The sequence below is a fragment of the Eulemur rufifrons genome, chromosome 7, assembly GCF_041146395.1.
Source record: "Eulemur rufifrons isolate Redbay chromosome 7, OSU_ERuf_1, whole genome shotgun sequence".
Classification (NCBI taxonomy): Eukaryota; Metazoa; Chordata; class Mammalia; order Primates; family Lemuridae; genus Eulemur; species Eulemur rufifrons.
In genome coordinates, this window is record NC_090989.1 from 241684150 (window position 1) to 241700931 (window position 16782).

The following is a 16782-nucleotide window of genomic DNA, read 5'->3' on the forward strand; positions in this document are numbered from 1 at the left end:
ATGGCCCTCTTGCTCCCCCTACTGACAGCCCTGGTGATGTGCAGCTGTGGCCCTGTTGGGTCTCTGGGCTGTGACCTGCCTGAGAGCCAAGGTCGGCTTAGCAGGAAGACCTTGGAGCTTCTGGACCAAATGAGGAGAGTATCCACTTCCTTGTGTCTGGAGGACAGAAGCGACTTCAGATTCCCCCGGGAGATGGTGAATGGCAGCCAGCTGCAGAAGGCCCAGGCCGTGTCTGTCCTCCACGAGATGCTCCAACAGATCTTCAACCTCTTCCACACAGAGCGCTCCTCTGCTGCCTGGACCCCGACCCTCCTGGGCAGACTGCGCACTGGGCTTCACCAGCAGCTGGAACACCTGGAGGCCTGCTTGGTGCAGGTGACGGCGGAGGAAGACTCTGCCAGTGCGATGGAGAACTCGACCCTGGCCTTGAGGAGGTACTTCTGGAGAATTCGTCTCTACCTGCAAGAGAAGAACTACAGTGACTGTGCCTGGGAAATTGTCAGAGTGGAAGTCATGGGCTCCTTCTCTTCATCAACAAACTTGCAGGAAAAGTTAAGAAGGAAGGATGGAGACCTGGGGTCATCTTGAAATGGTTCTCATTGACTGAGTTGCCATATCACACTTGCAGATAATGTCTTTGGATATTTCAAATGACTCTTATTTGGATTTTAGTCACGGAACTTATTAAATTAATTCAGCCAATACTTTGTCAGCTTACGTTTTAAGCAAATATATGTTAAAAATATTTTCTCTAGGGTCATCAGTTCCTATGAGATGACAGCCTTAATGTTATTTATTGTTTGTTTCCTTGTATATTTATTTATATTTATATATTTATTCTTGCATCTTGTCATATTTATAATAGTGATGTATTTCATATAAAAAATACATACTTTTACATTGTGTTAAAATTTATGACACGTTTGCCTTTCCATTTTATTAAGTTGTATTTTTTATTTAATAAATTCCTATCAAAGAAAACTTGTTAAATTTTTTTTTCTAAAATCATATTCCAAATCCTTATATTCTAAACCCAATTGAAGGATGGATGATAATATTTATTTACTTATTCATTCATTTCCTTCACGTCATTTGTATAAACTGATTATCAAAGTGGCAGATTGTGGAATTCTGTCAAGAAATAGAGGTCAATAAAAATAACACATTCCCTTCCGTGTAGAAACTTTCAGTTTTATGCGGAAAGTAACCTAAAAACATTACACTAATACTTAATATCATTTATATGAAATACTACAAAAAGAAGTAAAGGAAAATAATGTTCACATACCAATAATTTTAGGCATGAGTGATGCTGGGAAAAAAAGAAAAATAGAAGATATCCTCTCTCAGGTGCCTGGGAAACACGTGAGAGCAGATGTCTTATCGACAGTTGGGTATATGGGTCCAGAATTAATGACAAATACCATGGGTGTTGGTGTAATTTGGGATTCTTTATTGCATGTCTGGTAATAAAGGGCATGAAAATGGAGAAGTTTGGTGGTGTCATCTGTAGGAGGTCAAACTATATGATACCTGGGTCAGGAAGAAAGATGGTCACCTGTCACTACTTAATAAGTCACATTGACACTTGGGAAATTTGGGTAGTGCTTAGGTAATGGGAAGGAAGCTGGCAGATTATTTTGGGGACACTTGCAACCACCCAATAAAGGAATATCTTACTGACAGAAGTAATCATGTCCTGCACAAGGGAAGTGAGTTACGGAGAGTGAGAGGTCAGGACACATTGCCCTGTGCATGTTGATCCACCTACACTCTCACTTCAGAACAGTGGTGTCACTAACTAGAGAGAGATGTGACAATTACCTTTGAGGTAAGATGGTGCTATGAATAAGATGAAAATAATTTTGCTTTTGGGATTTAAATCTCCACACCCATTGCACCTGAAAGTAATTAGAATTTGCACTAGGAATACTGGTGGCAACTGAAAGAGTCGTTATGAACACTTTGTTGGACAACAGTGGAAAGAAGCCTACATGTATTACACTCCTGGACACTTTTCCTAGGCCCAGGGGTTCCAGAATTTGAAAACTAGTGTGTTCCTGATTTACAGGCACACATGGTGAAATATCTCCAGAACTTGAGGACCAAGACTCCCACACTACACCCCCAGCCAGGCCCGTAGCATCTTGAAGATTTCTACTAGCCTCTTCCATCTCTATGCCAATGGCCCTAGTGGTGATCTTCAGCATCTCCATCTGCTTCAGGGCTATGAACTGCCTCACACCCATGGCCTGGGTAACAGGATTGAGCAAAGCTGAGAACATCTCCTAGACCAGGAATGACTACTTTTCTCTGAGCTCATGCCCACCTTGAGCTACAGCCCTCCCACCACTTTGCTTCCCCTCTGCCCCATCCCTTAATCCATCTTGGCTGGGCTCAATGTAGCGAAGTTACATTTTCTCATTGTTTTTTCTTGATAGGATATTGCTTCGTTTTTTCCATTTTTATCACATTTACATACACACTTGCTTTATGTTTGTCCCTATTCATTAGTATGAAAAAGGTGACAACTTTTGCTTTCCATGAAAATGGAAATGGGAAAGACATCTGTTGGCTTGAATGCTATGCAAAACAATTGTACAGCCCATTCACTTTATGATATTACAACCCATTTAGGATATTTAGGACAAATATAGATTCTGTTAGTTTGGTTAGAATCAACTAGGATTAGAAGCTCTGGAGGATTTTTTTGAAATTGGAACTTTAATGCAAAAAACTTTTTTAAAATCAAAGTGATGATGTTTTCTCAAGTGTGTATTCTTACTGGGTACAATATTGCTCCCAAGGTTGTAGAAGTTAGTTCCTGGAGGCGGAAACAAATCTTAAATGTTATAATGTTTTGTGACCCTCCAAAGCTCAACCCTATCAGTGAAAACCTTATATGTATATTTTTTCATTGAGTTCTTTGTATATCACATAAGAAGCACTGACACTGGGTTCATGGAATATACAAAATATATATCTAAGATCAGTACTACAAACCTATGGTGAATGGAAGACTGTGATTGGAGGACTTTCTGAAATATACAAGATCTCAAAGTCATATCATGAGAGGTGGCCTCTACATACATATGTGCTGTCATTGGTTGTCTTGTGGATGTTGTTTTGTTTGACTGCACTTCTACTTGTTTTGTGGGTTTTGGGATTTAAATACAAATATTTTATAATTGATTTAATTCTCCTGAAGCTTTCAACACATCAATAATTGTGTCAAGCAATGAGGAGAAAAAAAATCATGACAACATCTGGATAAGTATCTAGCAGCTAGTGACGTTAAAAAATTTCTCATATGAAACAAAATTTAAAAAGTACACTAAAGGTAAACGTTGAAGAAATAATTTAAATTTTAATAGCCTTTAGTAGTTTTGAATAATGTTTAAGTCTTTCATTACATTAGGTATTATTGTATATTTTTATAATTTGCTTACGTAATTTGGTACACTGCCACTTATATAAGTAAATAAATTCCATTGAAGCCACCAAACAAATTTAGTTAGGAAGCTAAGTTAAAGATCAATAAATTTTAAATTTAATTTTAGACTTTTAGCTTAAAATTTTCACTTGGACATATTTAACCCTGCATTAAATAAAAAGATTAAACATTACACTTTATTATGTAAAAAGTGGATATATATATAGAGAGAGACAGAGAGCACATAAATGCATACATAGTTTATCTGCATTATTAAATTTTTATGGGGGTTCAATGAAAAAGAATCTAAAAAGGCTCAGTGGTCAAGGGGTAGGGGAGAAAATAATGAAAAAAAAAGTGGTAGAGAAACCGTCCTAACCCATGTACAGAGTCTATAAAGAAAGCAAAAACAGAAGTAGAAAGTAATGTGGGCACATAAAGAAAATGGAAACTAGTATGTTCCCTATTTAAGGACTATGGCAAAGCAAGGTCTTCAGAGAACCTAGAGACCAAGGCTCAAGGTCACCCACCTCAGCCAGCCCAGCAGCATCTGCAACATCCCCAATGGCCTCGCCCTTGTCTGTACTGATGGCCCTGCTGGGGCTCAGCTGCATGTCCATCTGCTCTCTGGGCTGTGATCTGCCTCAGACCCATGGCCTGGGTAACAGGAGGGCCCTGAGACTGCTGGCACAAATGAGGAGAATCTCTCCTCTCTCCTGCCTGGAGGACAGAAATGACTTCAGATTCCCCCAGGAGGAGTTTGATGGCAACCAGTTCCAGAAGGCTCAAGCCATCTCTGTCCTCCATGAGATGATCCAGCAGATCTTCAACCTCTTCAGCACAAAGGACTCATCTGATGCTTGGGATCAGACCCTCCTAGACAAATTCTGCACTGGACTCTATCAACAGCTGGATGAGCTGGAAGCCTGTCTGATGCAGGACGTGGGAGTGGAAGAGACTCCCCTGATGAATGAGGACTCCATCCTGGCTGTGAGGAAATACTTCCAAAGAATCACTGTCTACCTGAAAGAGAAGAAATACAGCCCTTGTGCCTGGGAGGTTGTCAGGGCAGAAATCATGAAATCCATCTCTTCATCAACAACTTTGCAAGAAAGATTAAGGAGAGAGGAATGAGACTGGTCCAAAATGGAAACGATTCTCATTGACTGGAACATGATCTCACGCTTTCATAAATTCTGACAGTTCAAAGACTCTCATTTCTTCTATAACCATGACATGAGTTGACACAAACTTTTTAAATATTTTCAGGAGTGTTAAGCAACATTGTCTTAAACTCTGTAGGCACTAGTTGCTTACAAGAGACCATGATGATGTATCTATTTATTATCTATTTAAATATTTATTTAACTATTTCTAAGATTTGCATTATTTTATAATATGTGTACCTTTAAACTGTGATTAATATAAAATGTCCCTTCTATTTAGTAATTTTATTATTTTGCTTTCTTCATTAAATTTTTACCGTGGAAACTTCTTGTATTTGTTTATTCTTTACAATGAAACTCCAAGCTTGATTGTGCAACCTGATTAAAGAAACCATCATTGTTGTATTCAAGATGTTTAAGTAAAAGTTAATTTAATCTAAGCCACATTGTCTGTTGTTTTCAGGATATAGAGGTGAACATAACAATTATAGATCCTGCTGTCTTGTATCTTTGATTTTTATAGGGGACAAAACTAAAAACAATAATCATACCAAAATAACATCAATTATGTTAAACACTATAATGAGAAGAAGGAAAAACTCATGAAATCCTCTCAGTAGAATGTAGACTGGGGCATGTGAGGAAATAAAAAGAAATGCAGAGATATTCTCTATTAATTGACTGGTTAACATCTAAATGCAAATATCTATTGCCAGTTGTGTACATGGCTTTGCAATTTTTAAGGATTATAAGAACTGGAGCTTTGTGACTAGCAAGTGAAAGTCAAAAAATAGAGGTGGTCATGTAGGGAGAGACAGTAGAGGGAGAAAAGGACTGAAACTTGATTCGGAAGAACTTTCTTCTTTAAAGAGAGAGGAAAGACGAGCCACTCTGGAAACAGGTGCAATACCTTCCATTAGAGGGGAGAGGGAGAATGGTGATGAAAGTGTATTTAAGGAAATCAATGTGCTTAGAAGAAGAATCAATGAACTTACAGAAAACGTGCATTGAAACTGCAGACGACATCAGGAAAACAGACGACACGACGATGTCAGTGAGAGCTGGTTTGGAGGAATTAATCAGCAGAAACAATATTGGAGTAGGCAGAAGAGAGAATGAGAGAAGAGACATGAGGAATAAGGTACACAGAACACAGCTGTGAGAGGTTTGCCTTTGAAATGGAGGGGATAAATGTAGTTAAACCTGGAAAAGAATGTGGCTTATTTTTTCATCTGCATAGTTGTTCCCTTTCAAAATATGTATGTCTCTGGGTAGATTTTATGGCTTTGATATATTGGCAAATCATATTATTATGTTTATTCTTTATTTTAAATCATACCTATTATATTATTTACATTTATAATTTATCATTACTTTAACACTCATTGAAAATCAGTAAAAGTGACAAACTTTCCTCATAAAATAAAACTGGGAAACTGAATCAGAGAATCTCTTTCTCAATATTAAGGTAAAGAAAAAATTGGTCAAAACAAGCTGAAAATACAACACGAACCAAGGAAATCCAGACAGCAAGAAGAAGTAGTGTGTAATGGACAAGTAAAGAGAGATTTAACAATTATTTTGGAAATTCAGAATACCAAATGTATAAAGTCAGATGTAAATAACAAAGAGTTTTATACTGAAATCCCATTCTGCTTGCACGTATGTGTGATGTTCAGAAACCCATTTAATCTCTCCAAGCCTCAGTTATCTCATAAATAAAATGGGTTCAACATATTTATATACTTGTTGTGAATCTCAAATGAACACATACATTTCAAAGCACTTAACACAGTAGCCTCCATTAAGTAAGGAGGTAAAATATGGCAGGTATTTTCCCATTTTTCTTCATATAGCTATAGATGAGAATATTATTTGTCTTTTTATAAAATTCTTAGGGTAGGAACTGTGTCCTACCCTTCAGTAACTGGTTTCCAAAGGAGACAGCCTAAGAAAACATATTCTGTCATGAATTTTAGAGAGGCTCAAAAATTGTCACTCCTTATTTCAATGAAGTGCCCTATTTATACTCTGTCAGAAAATGGTGGCTTGTATAAATACCTGAGAGAGGGGAATAAGAATTTAGGTCAAAGTGCACACTGTGGTGTTTGTTTACTGATGCCAGCACCTGGCACACTCCCATCCCCCCTCCCAGCATTCCAGGACACACTCTCACATCACCTGCGTTTCCTTCCCCTGGAGGTAGACTCCCCATAGGACACAGTCATTCAGTCCCTTCACCTTCCTGTCCATTCACAGAGCTACTTTCTGTTGTGTTGTCATTCAGGCTTCGTGGTTTCCCCAAAGAGCAGAGCACCACAAGTAGAAAGGAGAAGTTACATAACATTTCTAGGTTGTGCAGAAACATCTGCAAAAGAGCTTTTCCTGGATTTCCGTTGCGTATGACATAATAGTAGCTGTAACTAAAAGGAAAGAGAAAGCACGATCCAGGTTGTGTATGGGGTTCTGAAAACCTCCCTGGGAAGACAGTGCCTTGGTGGCCACGTCTTCATAAGGGCTGCAACCAAGACTGGAGGGCTGGTTTCAGATCTATGCAGAAATCTTACCACTTCCTGGGGATTTCTCTTCCTGCTGCAAAAAGACTACTCTTTGGCAAGACCAGACTGTACATTGTCATAAGCCTGTTTCCTCGCCCTTGGTCTGTTACACAGAAAAGGAGTCTCCAGCTTCAGGAGGGTCATGGACTCCTTGGACTTGACAGTTATAAGGACAGAGAGAGATCTACTCCCTGCCTACAGCCTGCTGGGCAGACCAGAACCCTCCCTAGGATCATCCTCTCCACATGCTATGGGGCTCCATGGGGCAGGTAGAACTGACAATCTAGATTTTAACTCGATAGTATTCAGAAAAAGGTCATGTTTAATACTACATTAAACAACTCTTGACAGTCCATTCTTAATTTCAGAGATTCATTACTAATATTATACTTCAAATACTAACAATAGAAGAATATTCTCATTGTCTCTTTGAATCATGATTTGACACCTCTTCCCCTCAGTAATAAAAACTCTGCCTAGGTAGCAGAAGAGAGAAGGCCCACAAAAGCTAAGGAATGTAGAAAAAATAATGTGATTTTTACTTGAGAGCTAGTGAATTTATTTATTCAAATGTATCGATTTTTATATACTTTGAGCAGCATTCCTATAAACAGCACCGTATTTTCATTGAGGTATTTCACCAGGAAGAGTTCGTGTGTGTGTGTGTGTGTGTGTGTGTGTGTGTGTGTGTGTGGTGCTGAGGTAGCAAAGAAAAGGTCCTGCAGCCGCGGTGGGCGGGGGGGTGGGGAGGTCTCTTGAATCTTTTCCTCAGGCTCAACGTGTGGATTTGCTGCTTTCAGATTTGGGGCTTACTGGGGCCTTAATTAAATTTCAACAAATTTGATCCTTTGCAGTTTTCTCCTCTCATCCAGAGGGGAGGATGGAGAAGTGTAGGAGTAGGAGGTAGACAAAGCTTGGCTTCCCAGCCTGTATTAGTCAGGGTTCTCCAGAGAACCAGAACCAATAGGGTCTGTGTGTGTGTGTGTGTGTGTGTGTGTGTGTAGAAAGAGAGAGAGAGAGAGAGAGAGAGAGAACATGAGACAGAGTGATTGATTGATCAAAGGAATTGACTCCTGTCATTGTGGAGGGGCTTGGCAAGTCCAAAATCTGCAGGGTAGATCAGCAGGCTGGAGACTCTGGGAAGAGTTGTAGTTCCATTTCTAAGTCGGTGACTGGGCTGTATCATTTTACATTCCCATCAACAGCACACAGGGGTTTCAATTTATACCCATTCTGGCCAATTCTTGTTATCTTGGTTATTTGATCATAACAATCCTGATGGCTGCGTGGTGATATTTCACTGTGATTTTTACATGCATTTCCCTAATGGTTAGTTATATGCCTTTAGTCTGTTTAGGATGCTATAACAAAGTACTATAAATTTGCTAATTTATAAATAACAGAAATTTATTTCTCACAGTTCTGGAGGCTGGGAAGTCCAATATCAAGAGCCTTGCAGATTTGTTGTCTGAGGAAGTTCAATTTTCTGGCTCAACAGATGTTTTCTTGTTGTACCCCTCACATGGTGGAAGGGATGCTGGCTCTCTGGGGTCCCTTTTGTAAGGGCATTAATCTCATTCATGAAGACTCTGCCATGATGACTTGATCTCCCAAATGCCTGACCTTGAGGGTTAAGATTTCAACATATGAATTTTGAGGGAACATTCAAATCATAGCAATACACTTATTGTCCATATATATGTCTTCTTTAGAGAAATGTCTACCCAAGTCTTTTGCCAATTTTTAATTGAGTTATATGCTTTTTGATCTTGGGTTGGAGGAGTTCCTCATACATTGTGGATATTACCCCCTTATCAGATATATGATTTGCAAATATTTTCTTCCATTCTGAAGGTTTCCTTTGAAATCTTTTGATTGTGTCCTTGAAATACAGAAATTTTAAATTTTGATATAGTCTAATGAATCTATTTTTACTTTAGTTGCCTATGCTTTTGGTGTCATATCCAAGAATTCATTGCTAAATCCATTGTCATGAAGCTTTCCCAGTAGGCTTCTTCTAGGAGTTTTATAGTTTCAGATCTTATGTTTAGGTCTTTAGTCCATTTTGCATTAATTTTTGTATATGGTGTAAAGTAGGGATCCAGCTGCATTCTTCTGAATGTGGATATCCAGTTTTCCCAGCAGCATTTGTTGATGAGACTATTATTTTCCCATTGTGTAACTGTCTTAGTCTGATTTTGTTGTCCATAACAGAATACCTGAAACTGGATACATTTATAAAGAAAATAAATTTATGTCTTACAATTATGGAGGCTGAGAAGTCCAAGGTTGAGATGCTACCTCTGGTGAGGGCCTTCTTGCTGGTAGGGACTCTCGGTAGACTAGAGGTGGTGCAGGGTATGGCAAAGGGGGCTCCTCTTTTTATAAAGCCACCAGTCCCACTCCTGTGATAACTTATTAATTTATTAACCCACGAATCAATTAATCCATGAATGGATTAATCCATTCACAAGGGCAAAGCAATCATGACTCAATCACCTCTTGAAGGACCAACCTTTTAACTGCTACACTGAGGATTAAATTTCAACATAGGCCGGGCGCAGTGGCTCACGCCTGTAATCCTAGCACTCTGGGAGGCCGAGGTGGGCGGATCATTTGAGCTCAGGAGTTCGAGACCAGCCTGAGCAAGAGCGAGACCCCATCTCTACTAAAAATAGAAAGAAATTATATAGACAGCTAAAAATATATGTAGAAAAAATTAGCCAGGCATGGTGGCACATGCCTGTAGTCCCAGCTACTCGGGAGGCTGAGACAGGAGGATCCCTTGAGCTCAGGAGTTTGAGGTTGCTGTGAGCTAGGCTGACGCCACGGCACTCACTCTAGCCTGGGCAACAGAGTGAGACTCTGTCTCAAAAAAAAGTAAATAAATAAATAAATAATAAAATAAAAATAAAAATAAAATAAATTTCAACATGAATTTTGGAGGGGATAAATATTCAAACCATAGCAGTAGCTTTGACACCCTAGTCAAAGATCATTTGAATATATACAAGAGGGTTTACTTTTGGGCTCTCTTTCTATCCCATTGGTATATATGTCTGTCTTTATGCAAGTATCATACTATTTTGATTACTATAGCTTCCTAATATGTTTTGAAATCATAAAGTGTGGGGACCTATTGTTTGTTCTTCTTTCTCAAGATTAGTTTACTTATTCTGATCCTTTGAGATTTAATATTAATTTTAGGATAGTATTATTTATTTCTACAAAATGCCTTTGTGATTTTGATAACACCTTGCATTGTATGTGTAGTTTGCTTTTAATAGTATGAACATCTTAATTATCCATGAACACAAGATATCTTTCATTTATTTGTATTTGTTTTAATTTCTTTCATCAATATTTGGTTTTCAGTGTATATGCCTTTTTTTTTCTGCTTGGTTAAATTTGTTCTTGAGTATTTTATTTGTTTTGATGCTATTGTAAATAGGGTTATTTTTGTTTCACATTGTTCATTGCATTTCACTGTAAATTTTGGAATGGTTTGTTTTCATTTTAATTGGTCTCAAGATTTTTTTTTCTTTTTACAAGTGGGCTCTCACTCCCAGGCTGGAGTGCAGTAGCACAGTCATAGCTTACTGCAGCCTCAAACTGCTGGGCTCAAGTGATTCTCCCACCTCAGCCCCCTGAGTGGTTAGGACTACAGACATACCCCACCACGACTGGCTTGTTTCAGATATTTTTAAATTTCCTTTTAAAATCTGAGATTCTTCTTAGATTTTTATCACATTTAAACATGCATGTGAATTCTTTTTGTACTATGCAATGTGATGCAACATCAGACAAGATTTACTTTCTGGGAAAATTTAAATGAGCAAGACACTTGGTCTTGTGATCACTATATGGGAACATTGTACATTCCATTTGTTTTATCACATTCACATTCCTTTTACTGATATAAATCTAAAGATGAAAATGGAATAAGTCCAGAGGTATCAAAACAAAGTTACACAGTAAAATTCCACAAGGAAAGTGAATGCATGTAAGTTCCCAACACAGTCTCAAGTGAACAAAAAAAATAAATGCTCATTTCCCCGTGTTTAACACACTAAGAATAACAGCTTGGGTAGAATTACCCTGCATTTTCAGGATATGATGATCAAGGTGAAATTTAAAATCTAATAAAAATGTATTGACTGGATAAATTACTAAAAATTGTCAATTTTTGCAAAATACATTTCTGGAAGGAAGGCTCATCTATTTTAGTAACTTCTGTACCCATTTCAGAACTTTGAGTATTTTAATTGTTTAATGATATGAAGAGTTTAATTGAATCATGAAAAATAATGAATAATAAAATTTATACGGTTTATTTAAAAAAACATATCCTTTCTGATCACTACTCTTATATAAACAGGCTGATTTTACACCAGTGTCATCTAAATACCATCAAATGATTTGAGGCCTAGGTTTCTGAGTAATGGAAAAATGGGGACACAACTATTTATAGTTCACACACACACTCTGGAGATTTGGTCCTTATTGACAAGGGCAGGAAAGGTGGACGATTGATCATCTGGAGGACACAGGACTATGACCCTCAAAAATATAGTGTGGTATGTTGTCTGATTGCCGTGAGCTGTGTGAATCAGGGAAAATTTGAGTTTAGATATGTGGGTCTGTATATGACATGGGCCTAGTTATTTTCTATTATGACAAGTAAAGGGCAAATTAGAGATGATGTCATACTTGTGAGTTAAATATAGTGCTAGGCAGATACTGAAAATTACATTGCTCTTGCAATTTGATATCCAGAGCCATATGAGCTTTCAAAAAACTAGAATTTCAGTTGTTTTAGTAATAATCTCAGTAGGCATTATTGACATTCAGTAAGAGTGGAAATTTAACCATTGTATATTATAATTCTAGCAAATATGGCTATGATGAAGAAGATACTTGGCAATTCATGATTCCTTCTATTAGGAAGAGAATATTTGAAAAATTGCTTCAGTAAAAATTATTTCTTGAGTGATTACACGAGGTCTGGTGCTAAAGTTATTAAAGAGCTGATTTGCTAGAGATGGTCCCATATCTATGATTTCAAAGAGTTAAAATCATCCAGGGTGTAGTGCTATGTGCCTATAGTCTCAGCTACTTAGGAGGATCCCTTGAGCTCAATAGTTCAAGTCCAGCCTAGGCAACATAGCAAGACCCTTGCCTCTGAAAAAATAATAATAGATAGATAGATGATAGATAGACAAAAATAAGGAGTAGGGAATCTAGAGGACTGAGATGACCTAATGTACCTGCAGACCCAGCCCAAACTGACCCTACTCTGTTACAAAATGTCAAGTTACCTTGTAGGTACACCAGAGCCCAAACTACAAGTCATATACCCTGAACTGTGCAACAGAAAAACCTTTGACCTCTTACAACACGCAGAACCAATGTTTCCTTCCATTGGAACCAAGAGGACCAGGACATGACTGAAACCTGAATGCCAGAACTCTCAGAAGTAAGAGGTTTCCACTGGCCAGGAGGATCCAAGGCTAAAATCCACCTCAACATGCCTACAATAAATGGTTAAATTTGAAATCTTCCAATCAGACCCCAACTAGCCAGTATTCCTAATACTTTCTCTTGCCTTCTGAACCTTGCCAACTTGGCCCAGACTGCAAATTGTGTGGACAGATTTGAATTTGAGCTGTGCTTCCTGTCTCTTTGCTGATGAGCTAACAATAAAGCATTTCTTTTCTCAAAAGCCAATGTCATAGTATTGGCTTCTATGTGCGTTGGCAGTAGGGCCATTTGCTCAGTAACACTAGTTTCCGATGCAAAACAAAAAAGCAAAGCCAGAGTTCAGGATTGGACCTTTAAGTTAATGCTGCATATGAAAATATTTAGTATTTATCCACTGATGAATTTAGGGCAAAGATGATTCTCTTTTGCTTGGTAAGAATCAACTTGGTTAAGAATCTATAGAAGACCTTTCAGAAATTTGAACTTTAATGCAAAAATTCAAAGAAAGATTAAAATTTGAATATTTTAAAAAGCATGTGTTTTTATTGGGGATGGTATTGCCCCCAACGGTGTAAAAATTAGTTCTTGGGATGTGAACAAATCTTAGATATTACAATAGTTTGTGGCCTTCCAAAGCTCAACATTTTTCAACATAATTTTATTCCCTAGTATTCATTTTTCTCACTGGGTTTTCTTGTATGTAAACGAGAATATTGACATTGAGTTTATGGAAGAGAGACAAAGTATGTGCAAGAACAGTGCCGTAAACCTATGGTGAATAGATGGCTTATTGGTGGACTTTCTTCTCACCGTTTGCTTGATCTCAAAGTCTTATTGGGAGAGATGTCCTTTGCTTACTTTATGGGCTGCCATTGCCTGTCTTCTGGATGTTGCTTATGTAGGGGTCAAGGGGAAACTTCCCCTTTGTTCTCTGAATGTTCACTGAAAAAGCAATTCACAACAAGCAGATTAATTGACGAAAAGGCATACAAAATTTATTAACATGTACACGACAGAACCACAGAGCGATTACCCACCCCACAACAGGGTGCAGAAGCTCATATACCATTATGAGTTTACAGAAAGATGTGTGCTCAGAGCATGGTGAAAAGCAGGGTATGGTGGTAAATCAGGTTATAGAGGCAAGACAGGTTATGGGAGGGAGAGGAGACTTGGCTAGCAAAGGTGGTCGTCTTATGTAGATGAAACCTCAAAAAGAGCCCTCAGAGAGAAGAGATGGTTAATATTTCCTTCAGATCTTTAAAGGTGTCAGACTCTCAATTAATCTTTCCTTGAATTGGTCAAGGAAAGCTGCATCAATGCAGATTCTCTATAGATACAAATTTTCCCCACAAAATACAGATTTTCAGGGATAGTTCTACTTGCTGGCTCTCAGATAGCCATGTCAAAATATGTCAAAGAAATATATTTTGGGGTAAAATAGTTTGATTTCTTTCACTTATGTTTGGGCTTCAGTGTTCTCGAGTGTGAAATGGGCTTTGAGAATTAATAATAGTTTATATTTTATCACTAAAGATTTTCAACACATAAATAATTATGTTAAGTACTAAAAAGAAGAATATGTTGACATGCTCTGGATGAACATCTATCAGTGAAGTTAAAAGTTATTTTCTCACATGAAGTAAAATTAAAAGTTAAGTATACCAAAAATCAGTGTTAATAAAATAATTTAATTTTTCAACTTTTATAAAAAGTTTTAAATTATTTTTAAGTTTATAATTACATTGATATTATCATATATTTATAATTTTTAATTCAATACATTGCAACTTATAGAGGTAAAGAAAGTGAATTAAAATTCACTTTGCAAAATTAATTATAAAACTAAGTTAAACTTCAATAGCTTTTTCTTTCTTTCTGTTTTCTGGTGGGGGGGACAGGGTCTCACTTTGTTGCCTAAGGCTGGAGTGCAATGGCCCTATCACAGCTCACTGTATAATCTCCCACTCCTGCCTCAGCCTTCTGAGTAGCTTGGACTAAGGCAAATACCACCACATCTGGCTAATTTTTAAAATTTTTTTTGTAGAGACAGGGTCTCATTATATTGCCCAGGCTGGGATAGCTTTTAAATTTAACTTTTTGCTTACTTTTTGGCACTTTCAACTCTGCAATGAATAAAAACAGTAACCTTTATACTTTTTCTTATTATGTAAAGTAGAGATATACATTGAATACCTACATAGATATAAAGTATATCTGTTATTAAAATTTAATGGGTGTTTAAATTAGGAAAAAATTTCTCAAAGGGTGGGGGGTGGAGGAAAGGGAGGCAATAATGGAAAACAATGGTTGAGAAACACTGCTTTAAACTCATATAAAGAGTACCCAAAGGAAAGTAAAAAAAAAAAAAAAAAAAAAAGAAATAGAAATAGAAAGTGTCAGGGTTCAGAAAACAATACCCTAAAATGAAGTCCTAAGAAGCAAAAGTTTTTCTCTGACTTCTCCTGCCTCTTATCTCTCAGTCTCATTTTTTCCAGAGGCAAGCCATAGAAACTAGAATCCCCTTTCCCAAGGCAGGTCATAGAAACCAGAACCCTTTTTCCAACAAAGCCAGCCAAAAAACCGAAAATATTACTCTAACCTTCCTTTCATATTTCTGTGTGAAAACTGGCCATGAAGATATTATCTGACCTACCTTGTTTGACTGTAGGTCATAAGGCCCCCATTCCAGAGGGGTCCTGCCGCCTTCCCCGGAAGGAAGGAATGCATCCTTAGGGAGAGCAAGAAGAATCTAGACAGGCCTTGCTGGGTTTCCTCACTCAGTTTATTAGCATTAGATCATACACTTTTTGTCCAATCATATTTCTGCACAGGTATCCATACTTTGTTGAACCTAAGCATAAAAACGGACACTATCCCCTATACCTTTGGGTCTTCATTCTGAAGGCTCCCATGTATACATGTAAAATAAATTGTTATGCTTTTTCTTTAATTAATCTGTCTTTTACAAGTTGCTTTTTCAGTGAACCTCCAGAGGGCCAAGGGGGAAAGTTCTACTACGTTACAAAGTAATGTGCGGACATTCAGAAAATGGAAACTAGTACGTTTCTTATTTAAGACCTACGCACAAAGCAAGATCTTCAGAGAACCTAGAGACCAAGGCTCAGCGTTACACACCTCAGCCAGCCCAGCAGCATCTGCAACATCCCCAATGGCCTCACCCTTGTCTGTACTGATGGCCCTGCTGGGGCTCAGCTGCATGTCCATCTGCTCTCTGGGCTGTGATCTGCCTCAGACCCATGGCCTGGGTAACTGGAGGGCCCTGAGACTCCTGGCACAAATAGGGAAAATTTCTCCTTTCTCTTGCTTGAAGGATAGAAATGACTTCAGATTCCCCCAGGAGGAGTTTGATGGCAACCATATTCAGAAGGTTCAAGCCGTCTCTGTCGTCTCTGAGATGGTCCAGCAGATCTTCAACCTCTTCATCACAAAGGACTCATTTAAGGCTTGGGATCAGAGCCTCCTAGACAAATTCCTCCTTCAACTCTACCAGCAGCTGGATGAACTGGATGTCTGTCTGAATCAGGAGGTAGAAATGGAAGAGACTTCCCAGATCAACATGGATGTCATATTCGCTGTGAGGAAATACTTTGTAAGAATCACTCTCTACCTGAAAGAGAAGAAATACAGCCCTTGTGCCTGGGAGATTGTCAGACTAGAAATCATGAAAGCCTTCTCTATAACAACAAGCTTGGAAAACAAATTAGTAATGAATCATACCTGGTTCAATATAGAAAACATTCTCATTGACTACTATGCTATCTCATACTTCTAGAAGTTCTGCCATTCTAATGACTCTCATTTTTGCTATAACCATCACAGGAATTGAAACAAATTTTTCAAATGTGTTCAGGAATATTAAACAACACTGTCTTCAACTCTATAGGCTGTAGTTCCTTACAGATGAACATGCTGATGGATCTATTTATCTATTTCAACATTTATTTACTCAAGTATTGGTAAGATTTAAATTATTTTTGTTCATATAATATCACATGTACCTTTACCTTGTGATTAATATAATAATAGATGTTCTTTATATAATTATTATTATAATAAAGTCAATTTATTATTTTGCTTTTTCATGAAATTTTTACTATGGAAAACTTCTTGTATTTGTTTA

The 16782-nt window shown here is 37.7% G+C and overlaps 3 protein-coding genes across 3 annotated transcripts; all 3 read left to right on the forward strand.

The window, feature by feature from the left end:
* LOC138387313 (interferon omega-1-like) lies at positions 1-588 on the forward strand. The gene has a single exon (XM_069474256.1). It carries the CDS (start codon positions 1-3, stop codon positions 586-588), a length of 588 nt encoding a protein of 195 aa, XP_069330357.1.
* A 3340-nt stretch (positions 589-3928) lies between these two features.
* Positions 3929-4669, forward strand: LOC138387314 (interferon alpha-10-like). Its single transcript, XM_069474257.1, has one exon. The coding sequence runs from the start codon at positions 3998-4000 to the stop codon at positions 4565-4567; it is 570 nt and encodes a 189-aa protein (XP_069330358.1). The 5' UTR covers positions 3929-3997; the 3' UTR covers positions 4568-4669.
* An 11141-nt stretch (positions 4670-15810) lies between these two features.
* Positions 15811-16434, forward strand: LOC138385957 (interferon alpha-10-like). The gene has a single exon (XM_069472123.1). It carries the CDS (start codon positions 15811-15813, stop codon positions 16432-16434), a length of 624 nt encoding a protein of 207 aa, XP_069328224.1.
* Positions 16435-16782: the final 348 nt, after the last annotated feature.

What these genes read in the sequence shown, in the direction of transcription:
- LOC138387313 (XM_069474256.1), top strand. Translation starts at nt 1, where the DNA reads ATGGCCCTCTTGCTCCCCCTACTGACAGCCCTGGTGATGTGCAGCTGT.
- LOC138387314 (XM_069474257.1), top strand. Translation starts at nt 3,998, where the DNA reads ATGGCCTCGCCCTTGTCTGTACTGATGGCCCTGCTGGGGCTCAGCTGC.
- LOC138385957 (XM_069472123.1), top strand. Translation starts at nt 15,811, where the DNA reads ATGGCCTCACCCTTGTCTGTACTGATGGCCCTGCTGGGGCTCAGCTGC.